Source organism: Schistocerca cancellata, chromosome 6, assembly GCF_023864275.1.
Source record: "Schistocerca cancellata isolate TAMUIC-IGC-003103 chromosome 6, iqSchCanc2.1, whole genome shotgun sequence".
Classification (NCBI taxonomy): Eukaryota; Metazoa; Arthropoda; class Insecta; order Orthoptera; family Acrididae; genus Schistocerca; species Schistocerca cancellata.
The window spans coordinates 299,544,859-299,565,553 of record NC_064631.1 but is presented as its reverse complement, the minus strand read 5'-3'; the positions used below and the strand labels follow the sequence as shown (position 1 = coordinate 299,565,553).

Below are 20,695 nucleotides of genomic sequence, written 5' to 3'. Positions count from 1 at the left end.
CATTTGGGAACCTTTACATTTTCATTGAATACAATTAAAGCAGAGCACACAATATTTTACTCATTTCAGCAGTTACACGCAATGATGGGTGGCATAATTGATAATGTTCACTTAAATAAACAGCTACAAAAAATTTTACTGAGTTCCTATGATGAGATGGGCAGAAAAATTATTGAAACAGATTAACTATCTTTGTTTAACTTCCTGCAGTCTTAGCATAACATGTGATGCACGTACATGAAAGTGGATAGGCTGTGTGCCAATGGGTTTTCATTGTATACAGCCATTACTTTTGGAAAATGTTGCAAAGGGAAATATTGCATCCATAAAAGATAAATCTTAGAATAATTAAGCATGTGCCTCTTTCCTCCACAGAAAAGAACATTAACTGAATATTCTATGAGTACAATCCATTTGCACCTTTGAAACAGCATAATAAGCAAACTCTCTACAAGCATTTATTACTTTCTACAAGTATATATTACTAGTGGAAGCAAAATATTACCTCATGTATCATCCAAATAACTTTCCACTGGGTGCTACAAAATAGTCTCAGTAGATGAATATGTTTAAAGATGCTTACATCCAACAAGTCTCACACACTTTCAGTTTCCCTCCAGAAAAAGAGGAGAGTAAACATAATGATGTTGCTCAGAAGCAATGTCTGTATATAGCAGACAACTTATGGGGTTTACTTAATGAGTTAACTTAAGGAGTGCACATTTGTAATAACCCTCATATTAAATATTACACATTTTTGTAAATTACTTTTATGCCTACCAATTGAACTAATATAGATATGAAGACTTTGTTTTCATTAAGTACCAGCTGTGGTGTCTGTATTGTTGGTGCCTTTACACACAAAGTCATTCCCAAGTTACTAAGTCAGCATGAGCAATACATATTTACTTGCTATATAGCGTATAATTCATATTTATATGACTCTAATTTAGATGAATTCTGTAAGTAACTTTCTTATATTAGACTCAATGAGAACACACTGCAAGAGAGCTACATTTGAGAAATCAAATCAAAGACTGCAAATTTTTTATATCCCCTAATTTATTATCCCACATTATCCAGATTGTATGGATTTCTGTGGGACTTCTCTGCCTGTTGCTCCATCTCATAGTTCAAGCATCCAAAATAATGAGGTGAGGTACATATGAGGCTAATCATGTACAATGTGTTTAAGAGCACTGAACCACCTTCTTTTGGAACAGTTAGTCATAGAAAATGATTGTGTACAGTTAAAATGTAAGAGTTTCCCTTTTTTGAATCTTCATTTTATTAGATGTGTTTTATTTCTGAGATTACATGCCAATTTAAACTAAAACTGTAAAACATTCTGCCCCTAATAAAGTTTTTTGTACTACTCTTTTGGTCTCTCTTTTTTCAATATTTTTAATCACACAGTCATGAACTACTGAATTAGGTACACTCAATAAGCAGTGTATAGCATCATGGTAGCAACATTATCATGATGTTAAACCCATGAAACACTAAAGGCATTGGGAACCATTCTGGTTAACGATCACTCAACCATGACTGATAATTTACATGAATTGGTCATGAGATGAGTCTTAGGGCCTCAAATATGCTCAACAGGATAGATGTGAAGGGTGATTGGGCCCACACAGGCACCCTCATATCTATGGAGTGTTCCCAGAGGCATTCTGACACAGATCTGTAGTAGCGAGGCACTGCATTGTAAAGCTGAAATTATGTGTTGCCTGTAGGACTCTGTAAGCAAACAACCTTATATATGACTGATCAGTAGGTTCCTATATTGTTCACTAGTGACAGCAGGCCCATCAAGCAGAATATCTTCACCTATCCGAATTATGTCCTGTTTTGTTAAGCAGGAAAATTACCTCATTTCATTTTCCATGTTCTCTTACATTGTCATTGTTTTTACTATGTGAATTGTTACTCAGCAGCCAGATGACCTGATCATTCAGTGGCATTGTTTGCATAATGAGTACTGTAAATTGTGGTGAGTATAGATTCATGCCTGAGTTAGTGTCTTCTGTATCCCATTGCAATGAGGTGAATCTAGATGGTATTTCTGCTACCTGATCCCTATAGTGCAGCAATGAATTGGCAGGTGATTCACTCATGGTGCATCTTTTAAGGTAGTGGCACCTTGTTTGTCCTTGGAAATTAATTGCCCCATGTATTGGACATCATCAAACAGGCCACTGCTAAATGTGCTGGCATTGTACAGCTTGCCCGTCCTGTGCTCAGCTGTCAAGCCAATGATCAGTACAAGCCATGACAGCATACTAGTCATATGGCACACTGAACTATTTACTCCCCTTGGTGTGCTAACAGGAGTGCTCCCTTTACAAAACATTAGTGAACTCTGATTCCGTTGATCGTGAGTGTATCTGTTCACACATGATATCTCTCCTCCTCCTCCTCCTCTTCTTGTTCTTCTTATTCTTCTTCCTCCTCCTCCTTCTCCTCCCCAACCCCTGTTACTATTTCTTTTAAATTCTTTGGAATTGTATACCTTTTGCCCCCCTCCTTCATTCTCTGCTTCTACTATTCATCAGTATTTTTCCATTTGTCATTAAACTTGCTGATATAATTGTTTCAGACATACTACTGAAGTCCACAGTAAGATCTATGACAAGAAAGCACAAAAAATATATTGAAATATTATGAAATGAGGCAAAACCAATCTTTTACAAAATTATGCTTGTCAAGTTAATAACAAATTAAGTGCACAAGTGTAAATTCGTACCTTCTGACTTTCCTCGTCAGTTAGGCACTTTCTTGTCATATGATGATCTAATATATTAAATGAAACTTCCTCTGATGTTTTATAAGAATGATCTTCAAAACAAGCATAATCTCAAGAAGATTGGACAAGCGGAACTACTTAATGGCAGTGGATTATTTTGCAATGCTCTTTTTTTTGCTGTAGGTACACATTGTCATTGTCTTCAACCTGTACAATGTTTTGATGCAACATTTTGTGTTCCTCAATTTTGTCCAGACCTCTTCATATCTGCATGAACAACTGCGACCTACATACATCTTAATCTACTTTCTGTGGCCAAGCCTTGATCTCTCTCTATAATTTTTATCTCTCACACTTTCCTCCATTCAGGTTGCACCATGGGAAGGTGAGACAGGCTCCTAGAAATAGATGAGATACAAAACCTAACAAGAAAGAAAGATTGTTTAAGAATTGAAATGGGGGAACATGACTTATCCTATCTTCTGCCTGTGAAAAGTTTTTTCCCTTGACCCACTGTTGTCACAATATTACTTACACAGTGTCATATCACTAACCACAAAGAAATGACTGAAGGCTTCTGAAGTTCACTGATTTCTGCTAACTGAAGTCTGAAGTGAGGGCTGACAGTGAAGGAAACAACCAGAGGCCTTGATATAATCTATTATCTAAAAAAGAAAAAATAATTTGAGAATAAGCCTTCTTCAGGTGCCTGATAATACTATGTCCGTCTAAATTTAAAGAAAAAAAGACAACTGTCAAATGTACCTATCTTGGTGACTGAATACCATACAGAATTTAAACTTGACTTCAGTCACCCAGTCAGCGAGTTTCCTTCACTCAAAAGAAATGCAAGTTAAAACTATAACAAAAACACAATTCTAGAGAGGGATATTTTCTCAACACTTAATTGTAAACACTACAATGATACATTTAATTTATAGTGGCAATTTTTTCCTTAATATAATTCATTTAAGTAATATTTTCCAATATTGCATCATTTTTATTAACCCTCATTACAAAATTATAAAATTTTCTAAATCTATATAGACAAAATTGCAGAAATGTTGTTTACAGGGCATGGCTTTGGCAGTTCTGTCAGAGACAGAGTCCTATTGGTATGACACTGCCTCCATTACCAAATGATGATTCCTTGATGCTTTAATATGAGGTGTATCAAGCCATCCTTTCTTTAGTTATGCTGTGACATATGCTTCTTATTTCCCCAATTCAATTCATTACCAATTCATTCGACCCATACAGAAAGAGAAAGTAAATTCTTTGTTGAAAGAGAACAATATCTACTCATAGATGAAATGTTTTATAACTGAAACGCAAAAATCTGTAGGTCAGCATGTCTCTGTTGAAACGAAATTTTGCTAATACTATAAAGTGTTGTAGTAAAACAATGAAATTACAACTAAGCATTTCTCAAATAAAAAAATGTGTAATCATAGTCAAAATATAATGCTAGTAAGAACAATGACTAATATGAAAATACTCTTCTACAGTTTTCTTGTGAGCATGAGCCAGTCACTGTTCCACAGAGGATTTCTGGAGTCTTACAGAGGTTCTTATTAAGCGGGAGTACTGGCTAATAAGTAGAGAGGAACAGAGGGTAATGCCATTGTAATGTATAAGAGGGAGTCAAATGAAATGAGACAAGTGGAAAAAAACAGTAAGTAAATTGTTTTTCATTTCAAAAGTAATTGCCATACTGCTAATGCATTTATCCCACTGTGAGAGACAAGACTCTCGATGCCTTCATGGAAAAATGTTTATGGTAGCCTTCAGACTCATAACTGCAAAACTCTGTGTATCTCTTCATCCAAAGAAAATTGCTGGTCATGACTGTCTTGCTTCAGGGCAACAAAAAATTTGAAATCACATGAGGAGAGATCAGGACTGTACCGGTATGGGCGATGTGTATGAGGCTGTTTAGACTAAGCTGCAGAAGTTTCGGTGGGAGTCTTTACACATACTCCCTACAGTTCTGATCTCTCCCCATGCAATTTCCATTTTTTTGGAGTCCTAAAGAAAGACATTCATGGCTATCAATTTACTTCACACAAAGAAATGCACACCTGGGTGCAATCCTGGTTCTATAGGCAACCACAAACACTTCTTCCAGAAGGCACTGACATTTTTCCATCAATCTAGTTTTCATTTGTCTGCCCTTCTACATTTGTCACAGTGTAGATGACATATCTCGCATAAACAACTTAAACTATATAAATGTTTGCACTCATAGATTAGTGCATATTATGCAATGGCAGTATTATAAATGGTTAGTGCTTTATTCAATTATTTTATTTGTTCTTCAGCAGTAAGAACAGATATAAACTGCACTTTTGAATGGATTGCTGAACTATCACTTTTAATTTGCTTCAAACTGTATGCTGTTTTCAACTTTTATACCATGAAATTTAGTTAACACCAGGAAGAAACAAAATCTAGGCACTTGGCAAGTGATTTATCAAATATCCCGACTTTTAAATTTGTTTATTCTTATGCAGGTTATCCTTGTACTATATATTACTGACTTGAAATGGTACAAGACCTCTTCACTCACATATTCAATAAATAAACTATGCTAGTTATGGGCTTGAAGTGTACACGAGTGTTTATTCACAAGTGTCCTACAGTGGGATATCGAGACTGCTGGCTATTATGAGATAAATACTGTTCTCAGGACTATTCATCTGTAAACACACTAAAGAAATTGAAGCTGGTTATGGAAAGCCTGAACACAATGTGGGAAGTACCTTCCAGAAGACAATACATTGCTGCATGTCTTCATGTATGCAACAGAACATCTACAACTAATAAACACACATGTGCTCTCTCTCTCTCTCTCTCTCTCTCTCTCAACAAACTTTTGATGTCATATTTTGTTCAAGTATCATTTGTCAGTGTCTTTAGCATCTGTCTTTCTGCTTACTGTTTAGATGATTTTCATACTACTCTAGTCTCCTCTCTATAAAGCAGCAGTTTTCTCTTGTGTTATAGGCCTTGTTTCATACACTGTATGTGTCAATCTTCGTCTTTACAAATGTGAGTTAACTTCAGCATCTCCATTATCATTTTCTCCAAACCTTCTTCTCTTGCATTTCCTTTTTTAACAGCCGAAGGTAGTTATCTGCCTCTTGCCTGTAGAACCTCAACTGGCTCTCTTGCTGAATTTTTGACTTAATCTTCATTTTACAATTTTAGCTACCTTCGTCTTTACTTATACTATCAATTTTTGAATGCTTTATTTCATCTCACAAGGATCTCTGCAGCAAATGGAAATACTGGTTTTATATTTCTTCTAGCAGTTTTGGAGGAAAATTGGTTCTACACTCTTTCTCGGCCTACAGATGAGAATGTGATAATGTGTAATGCAGACAATTCAGTCCACTTGAGTTTTCATTCTTCAGATCACTTCCTCACTCATCCTACCAGTACTATAAACAGAGCTATAATGTGTTGAAACATACTAATTTAAATCATTTTTTGGGTTAACTGCAATGTAAAAGGAGATATTACCATACATGTAGCTAAGCTGGGATATTAATTGTAGACCTAAATGATGAATTAATGAAACACGACAAGAATACATTGTCTGAAAGAATATTTAATGGCTGAATTTTATCTATACAGAGAAAATTATCAAATTGCATGAATAAAATACAACAGAAACAACTGCATTTGTCATTTCTAACACATGAAATGGAATGGAATAATAGTCACTATCAAGAAGCCAAATGAAAAAGGAAATCAAAAATGTTCTTATTAGGGAAGGAAAGTTGCTACTCGCCATATAGTGGGAGTCATGATAGGCACAACAAAAAGATTCACACAATTATAGCTTTCGGCCATTAAGGCCGTTGTCAGCAATAGACACCCAGACACACACGCACACACACACACCCACCCACCCACCCACCCACACACACACACACACACACACACACACACACACACACACACACACAACTTGCATACACACGTCTGCTGTCTCAGAAAACTGAAACCACACTGTGAGCAGCAGCACTAGTGCAGGATGGGAGTGGCAACTGGGTGGGGGTATGGAGGAGGCTGGGGCAGGGAGGGGGAGGGATAGTATGGTGGGGGTGGTGGACATTGAAGTGCTGCAGTTTAGATGGAGGGCAGGAGAGAAGGTGAGGAAGGGGGGGGGAGGGAGGGTTAAGTCACGGAAAGGAGAGAAATAAAAAGAAATTAAAAGACTGGGTATGGTGGTGAAATGACGGCTATGTAGTGCTAGAATGGGAACAGGGAGGGAGCTGGATGGCTGAGGACAGTGACTAATGAAGGTTGAGGCCAGGAGAGTTACGGGAACGTAGGATGTATTGCAGAGAAAGTTGCCACCTGAGCAATTCAGAAAAGCTGGTGTTAGTGGGAAGGATCCATATGGCACAGGCTGTAAAGCAGTCATTGAGATGAGGGATATCATGTGGGTATGTGTTCAGCAACAGGGTGGTCCACTTGCTCTTTGGTCACAGTTTGTCAGCGGCCATTCATGCGGACAGACAGCTTGTTGGTTTAGTGACCGGACTGGAGTAGGTGGTGGTAGAAGGATGTATGGGAAAAGTCTTGCAGCTAGGTCTATTACAGGGGAATGAGCCATGAGGGATTGGGAGCAGGGGCTGTGTAATTATGGACGAGTATATTGTTTATGTTCAGTGGATGGCGGAATACCACTTTAGGAGGTGTGGGAAGGATAGTGGGCAGGGCATTTCTCATTTCAGGGCATGTCGAGAGGAAATCAAAACCCTGGTAGAGAATGTAATTCAGTTGCTCCAGTCCCGGATGGTAATGAGTTACGAGGGGAATGCTCCTCTGTGGCTGGACTGTGGGACTTTGGGAGGTGGTAGGACACTGGAAAGATAAGGCATGGGAGATTTGTTTTTGTACAAGATTGGGGGGATAATTGCGGTTAGTGAAGGTTTCAGTGAGACCCTTGGTTTATTTTGAAAGGGACTGCTCATCATTGCAGATGCGATGACCACAGGTGGCTAGGCTGTACGGAAGGGACTTTTTGGTATGGAATGGTTGGCAATTGTTAAAAGTGGAGGTATTGCTGGTGGTTAGTAGGTTTGATATGGATGGAGGTACTGATGTAGCCATCCCTGAGGTGGAGGACAACATCTAGGAAGGTAGCTTGTTGGGTTGAGTAGGACCAGGTGAAGCAACTGGGGAAGAAGTTGTTGAGGTTCTGGAGGAATGTGGATAGGGTGTCCTCACCTTCAATCCAGATAGCAAAGATGTCATCAATGAATCTGTACCAGGTTTAGGATTTTGGGTTTTTGGGAAGGATTCCTCTAGATTGCCCATGAACAGGTTGGCACAGGATGGTGCCATGCACTTACCCATACCTATACCCCAGATTTGTTTGTAGGTAATGCCTTCAAAGCAGAAATAATTGTAGGTGAGGATATAGTTGATCATGGCGACTAGAAAGGAGGTTGTTGGTTTGGAATCCATAGGGCATCTGGAAAGGTAGTGTTCAGTAGCAGTAACACCATGGGCATTAGGAATGTTAGTGTACAGGGAGGTGGCATCAGTAGTGACGAGCACGGCACCGTGTGGTTAAGGGACAGGAACTGTGGAGAGTTGGTGGAGGAAATGGTTGGTATCTTTTATACAGGAGAATAGATTCTGGGTAATAGGTTGAAGGTGGTGGTCTACGAGAGCAGAGATTCTCTCAGTGGGGGCACAGTAACCGGTCACAATGGGTAGTCCTGGGTGGTTGGTTTTATGGACCTTAGGAAGCACGTAGAAGGTGGGAGTGTGCGAAGGGGTAGCGGTAAGTAGAGAGATTGACTCTGGGGAGAGGTTCTGGGATGGGCCTAAGGATTTGAGTAGTGACTGGAGATCCTGTTGGATTGCTGGAGTGGGGTCAATGTGGCGGGGTTTGTAGGTGGAAGTAGCTGACAGCTGACAGAGTCCTTCTGCCAGGTAATCCTTGCGGTTCAAAACAACGGTGGTGGAGCCTTTGCCTGCAAGTATGATTATAAGGTCAGGATCAGTTTTTAGATGGTGGACTGCGGTTCTTTCTGCGGATGTAAGGTTAGTTTGCATGAGGGATTTGGGAAATGATGGTGGGGCAAGGTTCGAGGTTAAGAAATTCTGGAAAGTTAACAGGGGGTGGTTTGGAGCCAGTGAATTTGGATCACGGTTGGATAGGGAAGTGAACTGAGTTAGACAAGGTTCAGTATTGGTCTTTGGTAGAGTCTGATTGGTCGGGTTGGTGGTGAAAAAGTGTTTCCGCTGTAGGGACCGGGAGAAGGAGAGGTCTTTAACAAGTCCTGCATGATTGAATTTGGGAGTGGGCAAAAGGCACATTAAATTATGGTACTAGTAATGACAGAGAATAACATTTGAGAATTTACAATGAACTGCTTTCACTAATGACAAACAGACAAGGCATTCAACAACTTGCAATGTGGCAAAGTACACTGGTGGGGCAATATCATGGACAAATCAGTTGCAAGAGGTAGTGGCTAAAGATACCACTGAATCAGAAATAATTTCAGCAAGTGAAGGAGCCAAAGAAGCAATTTGGTTGTATTGCTTACTAAGTGCGTTGGTTGAAATGACAGAACAACCTCCAATACTTTACACTGACAATGACATTGCATTAAAACTACCAATAAATCCTGAATATCATCAACAGTCAAAATGCAGAGGTCTAACACTTCTACATATGCGAAAGACTCTGAATGGTGAAATTATGTTAGAAGATATTGCTGCAAAGAACCACTTGGCTGGTCTTCTGATGAAGCCAATTTGTTAAGAGCAAAGATGAAATTGCGATAGCTGAACTTTATAATTTTTTAACAATTTTAAAACAAAATAACAACAAATGAAAAGATTTACTAGATTACATTTATCTGGCATAATAATAAATGCTATTATTAAGCACTGTCAATATATTGTTTGTGCAGTTAATGTATAAAATTTCTATGATTGTTTTGTCTTTTGGTAATATATACCTTGATGTCTTCCTCCAGTAGGATCTGTGAACATGATGAATGAAAAAAATGAATGACTGAATCTATGGACAGAACAACTACTGGAGTTATATTAGCCTTAACACTGTTAAGCTTCAGTTGTCTGAGAAATATTTTATATGTACCCGCTTGAAGCACCTTCAGTATTCAGAGAGAATTTGTTGTTGACTATATAAGATACAAGTGCCATGTGTCATATACATGCTAGCATGGAACACATGACAGGGGATACAGTATGTACTCAGCAGCTCTTAACTTGTAACTGCACTGTTTCGAAACATCATAATGATTCATGTCTCCATTTTTTTCCAATTCCTGCATGAAGTTAATTTTTATTATCACTTAAATTACACACATCATTCACTTTTAGTTACTCATTACTCTCATAAATTTAACTATCACCATCCAGCTGCTGACACCTGGGTGCTATTTTCTGCCTCTAACATTTTTGGTGATTGATTTTTCATGAAATTTTGCTCAGAGACAGATAAACCAAAACAAGATGAGATCAGAATTGAACCTCCTTAGCAGCATGCTAGTGGCTGATTCACATTTCTATTTTACAGTATTGCTCACAGGCAAGTGACTGAATAGCAAGAAAATTAATGTATGGTACTTCCATAACTGCCTGTCAATCAACAACCACATTTCATGTCATAAGAATTGCACTGTCATGCTCCAGAATTGGACAAAGTGCACATCTAGTCTCAGTAGTTATGTAGAAAAGCTATTGAAATATTTAATTTCTCCAAATGTACAGCAAATGCCAAACAGAATGCAGGCAGAGCAGTGGTATAATTAGTCATGCACTGCCATTACTGTCTTCAGTATGCAAAGGTGGTAAGTTTTGTCTCAAGGTGTTAAAAGGCTGCAATGAAGTAGAACAATTTTTTGCTACTAATTTCACCTGCTAGCAATTATAGCATTAAATCTTGTTGTGGTGTGAAACTCCATGCCTGCAAAGGAAATCAAGCTGCTATTTTCATTTCTGCAAATGCATTCCAGAGTGACTGAGTAACATCTGCACAATTAAATTGCTTTTAATAATACATTAAAATAACAGCCTCTGGAATTCCTAAAAACAAGCTAAACTGCATTCAGTATGTAACTAACAACATATAACATAATGCCAGTTTTGCTTAACTCAAAGATAGTGATAAAAGCTAGGTTGGCTGCAATTACTTATGAAACAAAAATTCATCTCAAAAAATATCATGCTTGTAGCTGTTTTTCCGGCTCTATGTAGCATCATTAGTAGTGTGAACAATAATCTGAAAGGACTGTTTCACAATAAGATAAACATTCAGTAATTCTGAAATTAGGTGATTTGTTGTTGAAATAGGTGTTTAACAGTCTTCTATGACTAATTAAAAGTGAAAACAAAACATGAAACTCAGATAGAGTTCTAATGCTAAGTTACTTGCTCAATATAAATAACAATGACCTTAAACATACTACGAATATGTCTGTGTGCAGTTCAACTTGAGTATACATTTTCGGAATGCAAGACAATCAGCAGAATTGAAGAGGTACATTATTTTAGGATTGGGGTATACTGCCAAAGAAGAATGTAATTATATCCACAACACAATGGAGTAGAAGCATATTACTTTTATAAATGCTCACAGGTAACATATCATAACTAACCCTATACCACATTAGAAAGAATTGTCTTCTCTGCCAAACATATTGTTACAAGAAGTGAATAAAATAATTGAATAATGGGGTATTTTGGAATGTAAAATATTATAACCGATGGGAAATCACATAATATCACTGAGGAGAGATTCAAATGTTGTTAATACATGTCGTGGCAAAAGATATGGAGCATGGAAAGGGGAAAATATAATAATAAAAGATCTAGAAGAAGAGGCATCATCCAACAAAATGCTGCTCAAAATTTTGCTTACACATATTTGCTTGCTTCTTTGTTGAAATTTTGAATATTAGAAGACAACCACGTTCTATTCCTTTTCAATGAATTGACACAGTTTTCTACTACTTTCATAATTTTTTTCTAATATGGAACTAAGTGTATGGCTCACGATAATTAAAGATTTTATAAACTGTACAGCCATAACATTACGACCACCCTATGTTTTTGAATGGGAACACTTGCATCAGACCAAGAGCATGTGTCATGGTAAAATAAGTAACAGCTGTTGAAGATAAAGAGGAGTGATTTAGATGGCTTCGTGTGCACAGAATGGGGAAAACTGTTGATTTCAGTAATTTTTACATAAAGCAGACTGCGATGTTACTCTGCTGTGATTTAGTACAAGGAAAGTGTTGGTACTAGTAGAGCATTCACATTTTGCCATCATCTGCATCTATCAATAATGGATTGGATAAATGAATGATGTGATGTTCCCCTTAGCACCATTGTTCTCCAGTGACATGTGGCTGTTGCAGAAGGAGCCATAAAAGTTGTGGCCACTTTATGAAAGACATGTCTGTTCCAGCACTTAAGGTATTTTCCACCACAGCAGTCCTTCATTCAAGACTGAATCAAAATACTCTTAATTCCCACTGATACTTTGGCACTAAATTCACAACACATCAGTCATTTTGAATACTGATAAATATCATCAAGCACCCATTCAGAGTTTACATTTGCATGCATAAAGTGAACCCAAGTGCTATAAGGCAGATGATCATATATTCTGTTTTTTAAAAAATTTAAAAAGTCATGCAAAATAATATTTACATGGGAAATATTGCTGCACACTTTCAGAGAAAAATTCATGAAATTCTGTATTCATCTAACTGGAAATGAAACATCTACTATGGCTGGTGAGAAATGTACACAAGAAATGTGTTAAAAATTGACACGTGCAAAAACCATTTTCACGCTTTTAAACAATATTGCAATTTCAAAAATGTGCTTTAATAATGTAGTCAGTGCAATTTATCATTTCCCAATATACATTAAAACAAGAACTTCAATAGCATCCACCAGAAAATATTTACAAGCCATTGCCCAAGGGAAAAACTGTGATTGCAAGATATTGTAGACGCTACAGAGAAAAAATGTAGTTAAGAATTTTAAAGAAAAATCTATATTAAAATATATAGAAGGAAAAAGAAACAAACTACTGAAAGTAAAAATTCACTAACACACATATCCCAGAAAAGGTGAGTTCTACCAAGACCTAGCCAATACTTAAACAAACAATTTACTACCTTCTAGTAAGCACCTTTGGCAGTAAATACTTAATAGACTGAATATACCTGTAGTTCTCTCAGCAAACAAAAACAAATTAATTCAAGCTATAACAATCAAATTATTATTTTTCCTTAACAAAGAAGATAAACACATCAGCCTTTTTCATATCGCCTTTCTTTACCTGAGTTCATCATTGCACGGATCTAGTTTACATTTTTCAATTTCTGCTGGTTTCTTCCCATGGCATTGGGCATCTGGCACTCTAGCATAGGTCTTGACGAACTCCAGATATGTCTTGCAATGAACTTCTCGCTTCCGAACCCCTACACCACACGTCACACTACAGGGTCCCCACTTCTTTGCCATGAAACTGATATAACAAGGATATGGCTTGTAGCAGTCTCTAGGACCACAACTTTTATTAAGTATATGAGCAAATGGTAACAAATGACACAGGTAAGAGTGAATAATCCTAATTTTCCATGTACTTTCACTAGTTGGATGATAACTTAGCTATGTTCAATAACTTGTCTATAGTGTGTGTACTTTCTGTATTCTTCCAGGTATTAGTATATTAAATTATTTGCTTATCAACTAATGAAGTGACTTCATACATTATTTAATGATACAACAATTATATCACCTTGCCTGGTATAGATTAAAGCAACTATATTTAAAGTTTCAGTGTAAAATCACTTATGCATTTACCTCCCAATTCACAAAAGTATAAAAAGATCTTGATTCTGTATAAGCCACAAAAGAACCTTTTTTGTGAAAATTTAGTTATTTGTGTTCGTGTGAATATAATTATTGATAGGTGCTCCATGAAGCCCTAAGTAAAGAAGGAAATGTGTAGCACAGCATTGTTAAAATATATTTACTCAGTTATTAAGCAAATGTTCTTTTAGGCACACACATTCTTTCAAAACTCACACAGCAGAAATGGACACATGTTTTCAACTAAACACAATTACAGTTGCATTTCAACAATCTTTTAAATTATTATTATCTATGAAGTCATGATAATCTTGTCAATGTTACATCTTCACATAATTTATTAATATCTTATTTTCACCTGCACGGTAAAATACACACAAGAGGCATGCTAGCTAAATTATTATTATATTTGTAATGTAACAAGCTTCTTACATAGTTCTCTCTAAAAGCAAGGATTCTCTTCCTATGAGTACAGGGTTCTGACACTATGACTAAAATGTAACAGAAATAAGATTTTCTCTTCCTTAATACACATTTTAAAATGTATATCAGTAATTCAATACAATCAATGATAGGTATAACACACTCAAAGATAAAAATGAAGTTTCAATAGTTTGTCTGCAGTGAACTTCACAGTAATTCACAAATTAGATTGGTTTCTGACTCCATTACTTATTAGGTACATATATCTATTTTTCACACCTGTCTCTTGTAGCACATACTTTAACTACTTTGGAGTAACAGGTAAAGACTTGCATGTATTACTTAATGAAGTAATTGGTAACTGATAAGCCATGTTGAGTAACAACTGAAAATCTGATTTAGAATCATTATTTCTGCTATTATCAGTCTGTCATCTACTCTTTACAAATACTCGCCTCAGGGCATACTAGGAATTGTTTTCTCTATATGTGAAAACATGCATGAAATTACATATGTGTTGTCTCATAGCATTTCTTTCTTTTCAGGGGTTTAAAATAAAATAATACTATGTGGCATTCCACAGTCTAAAGCCACAAGAATTTATAAACTTACTAAAATTATTCAGTTTAGAACATAATCAAGAACTTATCTCCTAAATACTTATAACAATATTGGACAATTTGCAAGAAAATACAATTCAACAGGGATGCATATCTGCATTTATCTAAACAAACTGACCTCTTAAAGTTGGTTATTCATATTAATGGCAACAGCACAATGGCTTACTCTCTTATTAGCACAAATTTACTACAATCATTCCTAGCCTGGAAGAGAAAATGCTTATGTCTCTACCTCATGAAGAATTAAAGGAATAGAAACTATGAGACATAAGTTACATCTAGCACAAACTATTAATTTCTCTTACTTGATCCTTCATCTAAAAAATCACAGAAAGTTAGCATATTTACTTAAAGTCATCTTAAAGATGTGTTATATGTAATGTTAAATTCATCATAATCTTTAGTTTTTCAGCAATTAAAATTGATGGTTACCATCAGCTTGATTGCTGGAGTACCTGCAGATTTTTTTTTAATGAGTATTTCTTAAGTAAAACTCATTTTCTCACCTCTCCTGTGAATCAAGATCTTACTGCTGATAGGTTCCTGTTATCAGTGTATGAATGTTGCTGGTTTACACTGAAACCATTGTGACTGACTAAACACTGAAACTGTGATGTAATAACAAATACATTGTGTATGTACTCATCAAATTTCAATGTATTTTCATGCAATAATAGAACCATTAGTTTTAAAAACATTATACAGAGGGAGATACATACACTGTTAATATCATATTGCTCTGGAACCACTGAATATACCAAAATAAGTGATAGTACTGATAAGGATAATATTGTGCTGTACTGACTGCATCTGTAAGCTTTTTTATTTGCAAAGTTATTGAAAAAACGTATCCTTTCCTTAAAAGTGTTTGAAAGCCATTGAAAAGGGGAGTATAGTGATGTGATGTTTGCCTTGGTCCACAGTGAGTTTTTCACAAACATATATGCATACTGTAATAAATATGAAAAAAGGGCTGCTGCCGAAGTGGGGTTTACATTGCTCCACCCCATAAACTTTGGGTAAAAGGGTAGAACCTGCATTGTACAAGCCCTTTTGACCTTCATATTTAATATATTCCTCACCTCTGTTTTGAGAAAACTTTCACTGAAAAGCATGGCCCACTTAAAGGATCAAAAATAACACTAAAACTGACAGAGTCAGATTTAAAAAAATGCACATGTAAAAACCTGTGATCTGCTGCCTTCAATGCTTTCCTTAACATTTGAGGTTATCAATCAATATGAGACCCAATATATCAGATACTTTTTTCATGCAGCTGTGTTAGCTTGTAACAGGTAAATACAGCATCCAGATATGATGGATTAGATTCAAAAATAATATATAAACAAAACTTAAAAAATTTCATTATATATCTTAATTATAAAATACTATTCAAGCTAAGTGTATGTAGTGAGTACAGAAATAGAAAAGCCCACACCATCCACAAAAAATATTATCAAATATCTCAAAACACTAGAAAGTAAATAACAATACTGAAGTTTTGAGACTAATAGTTTCGTCCTTGTAAGTTCTCAAGGAAAGAGAAAATAACTGTCTGAGAAAATGTGCAATATCACTACAGCCACTAGCTAACAGGAAACAGAAATAAAGATTCAGATGAAAGAAGACAAGGAAGTAAAGCCATAGTTCCAAGATAAGAACTAGAATGTAGCAATATCTATCAAAAATGTGTTCACCAGGAGCTGAGACTGATGTTTTCTTTAATTTACTAATTAGTTGGAGTGTTATATTGTTTCTTGTTTGGTATTTCCAGAAACTTACAGAAGTGTCTATAATTTAAGAGCAGCCAAGTTTTATCCATAGGTACCTGGAGAATTAACTACCATTTAAGAATCTGGCCCTTAAGCTAGTTTGCAGAAGTGAAAAACTTCAGTTGTTTAATAAGATTTGTCTTCTGTGTAAGCAGAGCCTTCTGAAGCTGTGCCTTGGAAAACTAAATATTGGGCTGGTGTGTAAGTTCACATCATTTTTCCATATGTTTAATAAACATAACAGATGCACATAGCAGGGACTTTAGTCCTCAGTAACATATTATCCTTCACTATTTACAATAGTCTGCCAATGCCAGGATAACTTTTCGAACCCACAAAGGTAGAAATCACATGGTTCTGAGATGAAGAACTCATTGAGCCATGTTCAGAGCACATTTTCATCCAAAGAGGAAGTTCCTTAAAGGCTGTTTGATGGAGAACAGAAAAGGTGAGAGTCTAAGGGTTGAAGATTAGGTGAATAAGGTGTGTTCAGAATGACTTCCAACCAAAATCCTCCATAGTATTTTTTTTTTAATCAATTTTGCAGAACGCAGGCGGGCATTATCATTGAGTAGCATCACTTCACACATCTTTCTGGTTGCTGTTCTTGGATGCTGTCTGAAAGACATTCACTTGTTGACAATAAATGTCAGTAGTAATTAATACAGCTTGGGGTAGCAATTCGTAGTACACTACACTGCTGTTGTTCCAGTTTGTTTGAGCTCAATCATTCCTTTCTTTTCCATATGTTAGCATAAAGACACCATTTTTTGTCACAAGTAACAATGCAGGATACAAATGGCTGGTGTGTTCCTCAGCCGATTGATGATGAACATGCAGAGATGCACATATGGCCACCTGCTGATTTTTGTGGCTTAGAGCATCCGATACCTATACACTTAATTTTTGAACCTTCTCCATTGTATGCAAATGTTGCACAGTAGTGGAATGATCACATTTCATAACATTTGCCATTTCTCAAGTACAATAATGTGGATCATTGTAGGTTAATGCATCAATAAATAAACCCATAGCAACTGGAATACCAACATTCAAAACATAAACACTATGATTTAGGCACCAACCTAACACAGGTGCACTGAAAAATGTAAACATTAGGATACAGCCTTTCAGAGATACATTATTTATCCTATTGTCACAATTAGATTAACAAAGTACACGAACCTTTGTAGATTTATATTACTCCAAAAGAATAAATGTTTACTAAGAAGATATGATATGTTAGCAAAGAATTATCTCTCTATCACTTTCATCTGCAAACTGACCAAAAGTCAAAAAATATGGTTACAGTTTATTTTTAATACATGCAATTAGGTTTATGACAAAGGATACATTTTATTGTATCACACGTCATAGTCTGTTCCATTCACAAAAAGAGTACTGGAAGATCAGCTGCTTATATCCAACTGTGAAAACATTCATTATTTCCTTATGGAACAACGATGTGCATTCTAAAAACAAAAGAGTGTCATCAAAACAAAATAAATAATGAGGAAAGTAATGGTAGCAAGTCACCACGTAGTTTAGACATTGAGCATTCAATAGACACATATACAAGGCTGAAAACATTGTTAAACTTTCAAATTACATCATTCTTCAAACTACACATAAATACACACATATTCTGCATGGCTATACTGTCCCAACTGACTACGTTGTCCCATCTCTAGTGTCAACCTGCAGTGCTGGTATGATGTAGACAGCCAGAACAATATTGGTTTGCAGGTGTATGTGCATGTAATGAGTATGTATTCTGTGCTAGTTTGCTCTAAAGAATTATTTCGTCCAAAAACTTAGCACCATTTTCAGTTTTGTTTGTGTTCCTATCAACTGCTCAGTGCCTCAACTAAATGATGAGTTGTTATCTTCACTTCTCTCATTATTTGTATTCCACCCAGGACTTTCCATTGTCACATTTGGTGGACTCTCTTTTAGTTCCAGAAGTCACATCAGAGTTCATTAGGGAGTGATACTCTTATTTAACTTATTCTTCAGTTTTATTATTAATAACAGGTTTTTTGAATCATCATTTCCTTCAACAAGGCTATTGGCTCCATTAAAAACAAGGATGACAAAAGGTTCAGGCATGTCTTTGTTACAGGAACTACATAAGCATTCACGTGAATTGATTTCCGGAAAATGTGGGAAATCTAATTGGCATGACCAGAAAGGGATTTGACTCCTTTTCTCTTTGAATGGAAATCTTCTGTCACAACCAGTCTGTCATTAAACTTAGAACATAACACTTTCAGTTAAACTAATTCAGAAGAAAGCTTTCTTGTTATTAATATAAAAGCATGTCTGTTTCCATATACATTCCTTGCTTTATTATTTTCCTTCAGATCTGATTCTCATCTCCAAAGACTTTAGCAAATAATTTGAAGCATTTATTTATTACTACATGCAAAAAATCAGAGTTGCTCTCATCACTTTATCTACAACTGTCATATTGCTATAATTTTATATCTGTATGTTGTTCATGGCTGTCCGTCAGCAGTGATATTGGATTTACTAAATGATACCTATTTATAAATGAAAATTACAGGCACAGATTATGACCACTATGTACCAGTACTGACAATCTTCATTTATCACAATACCATTGACAGATGTGCCACAAAACATAATTTGACAACAATCATTCCCAAAACAACAGGGATATAGTAGACAGTCCATCATTGGTGAAAGCCATCCTCTAGTGATCCATCATAATAGAAAGCTATCCTCTGCCTGCAGATTTTGACCACAGCATATCATTCTTTTCATAAGATTAACAACATGCCTCTTTTGACAGGGCCTAACCCAGTAGTGAAGACTAGCTATCAGATGTATGAGGACAATGCTTGATGAGCTATGTTCCTTAATGCATCCACAAACTTAATTCTAGATCTATGAAGATGCCTAGTAATGATATAAATTAATCACAAACACAATTGCAACTGCAATCTGAAGTTAACAACAAATACCTATCCAACAGTAAACCCATTTTTATATAGCAAAAGGAGATTGACAGAGATTTCCACTTGATTAGAACATATCAACAGGATTTTGTGGAGCAAGGTATTTACTCCAAAACTAGTTATGCAATATTTCTTAGTAACTACATACATTTTTTTCTCTGGAAACCTACCTTTACAAGCAACAAATTACTCTATGTGATTCTAGAGGTTTGCATTAACATGTCAATTTATAAAAAGCAATTGACACACTATTCAGTTGATTTACAGCATATTTTCATTTCAATAAACAAACAAAATCTCACTTTATTTGCTGGATGTCTTTCCACAACGACGGTTTATCAAAATAGGATAGTCATGTAATCTGAGTATAAATCTCTATTAGAGCACAACAAATTTCAATAGGTATATTAAAAAATGGTATTCCTGAAACATTTTCTGAAATATAGGACTGCGAACCCTTGACATTTCAACATGATATGAATCTCAATTACTTAAGCCATATTCTAGTACAGACCATATTGTCATGTAACATATTACAAACAATAAGTACGAAAAGAATAGATTGTTACTCATCATGAAGATGAGAGGTTGAGTTGCACACAGGACTTCTTCGGAAAAGAAAGGAAAACACAAACACATCCACAAAAGCACGCGCATCTCATGATGCATGACCACTATTGCTGGCTCTTGAACTGCAAATGTTGCGTTGAATAAAAGCAGCAGGAGTGGAGCAGGGAAGGGGGAGGGTATAGCAGAATATGTACGAGTGGTAGGAGGAGAGAACTGTCTGGTGGAGCATGCAAGGACTAGAAGGTGGCTGGACAAGACTACCAGGGTCAGTGTCAGGAGACTGTGGGGAAGAAGGGGGGTGGGGAAACAGGGAGCATAAAAGGGCAAGGAGCAGAGAGGGGAAAAGACTCATGGTTTCACTGACAGAGAAGAAGAACAATGAGGGTAAAGTGACATAAATTGAGAGGGCAGAGAGAATGGAAACTGTTAGTTGGAGGGTGGGGGAACACTACATTATCATTGGTTGTAATTTTGGGAGCACAGAATATGTTGTAATGATAACTCCCGTCTGTGCAGTTCAGGAAAGCTGGTGGTGAAGGGGATGATCCAGATGGGTGGGTTGTGAAGCAGCCATTAGATTCAAGCAAGTTATGTTCAGCTGCATGTTGTGCCAAAGTGTGGTCCACTTTGCTATTGGCCACAGTTTGGCAGTGACCATTCATCCTGGTGGAGAACTGGTTGGCA

At 36.3% G+C, this 20,695-nt stretch overlaps 1 protein-coding gene across 1 annotated transcript in view; it reads right to left on the bottom strand.

Annotated features, from left to right (window-relative positions):
- LOC126191540 (protein madd-4-like) overlaps positions 1-20,695 on the bottom strand; it is a 502,815-nt gene that overhangs the window by 167,059 nt on the left and 315,061 nt on the right. The window contains exon 11 of the mRNA XM_049932445.1: positions 13,110-13,298. Within this exon, the coding sequence (XP_049788402.1) occupies positions 13,110-13,298 (189 nt within the window). The remainder of the gene's footprint in view (positions 1-13,109; positions 13,299-20,695) is intronic.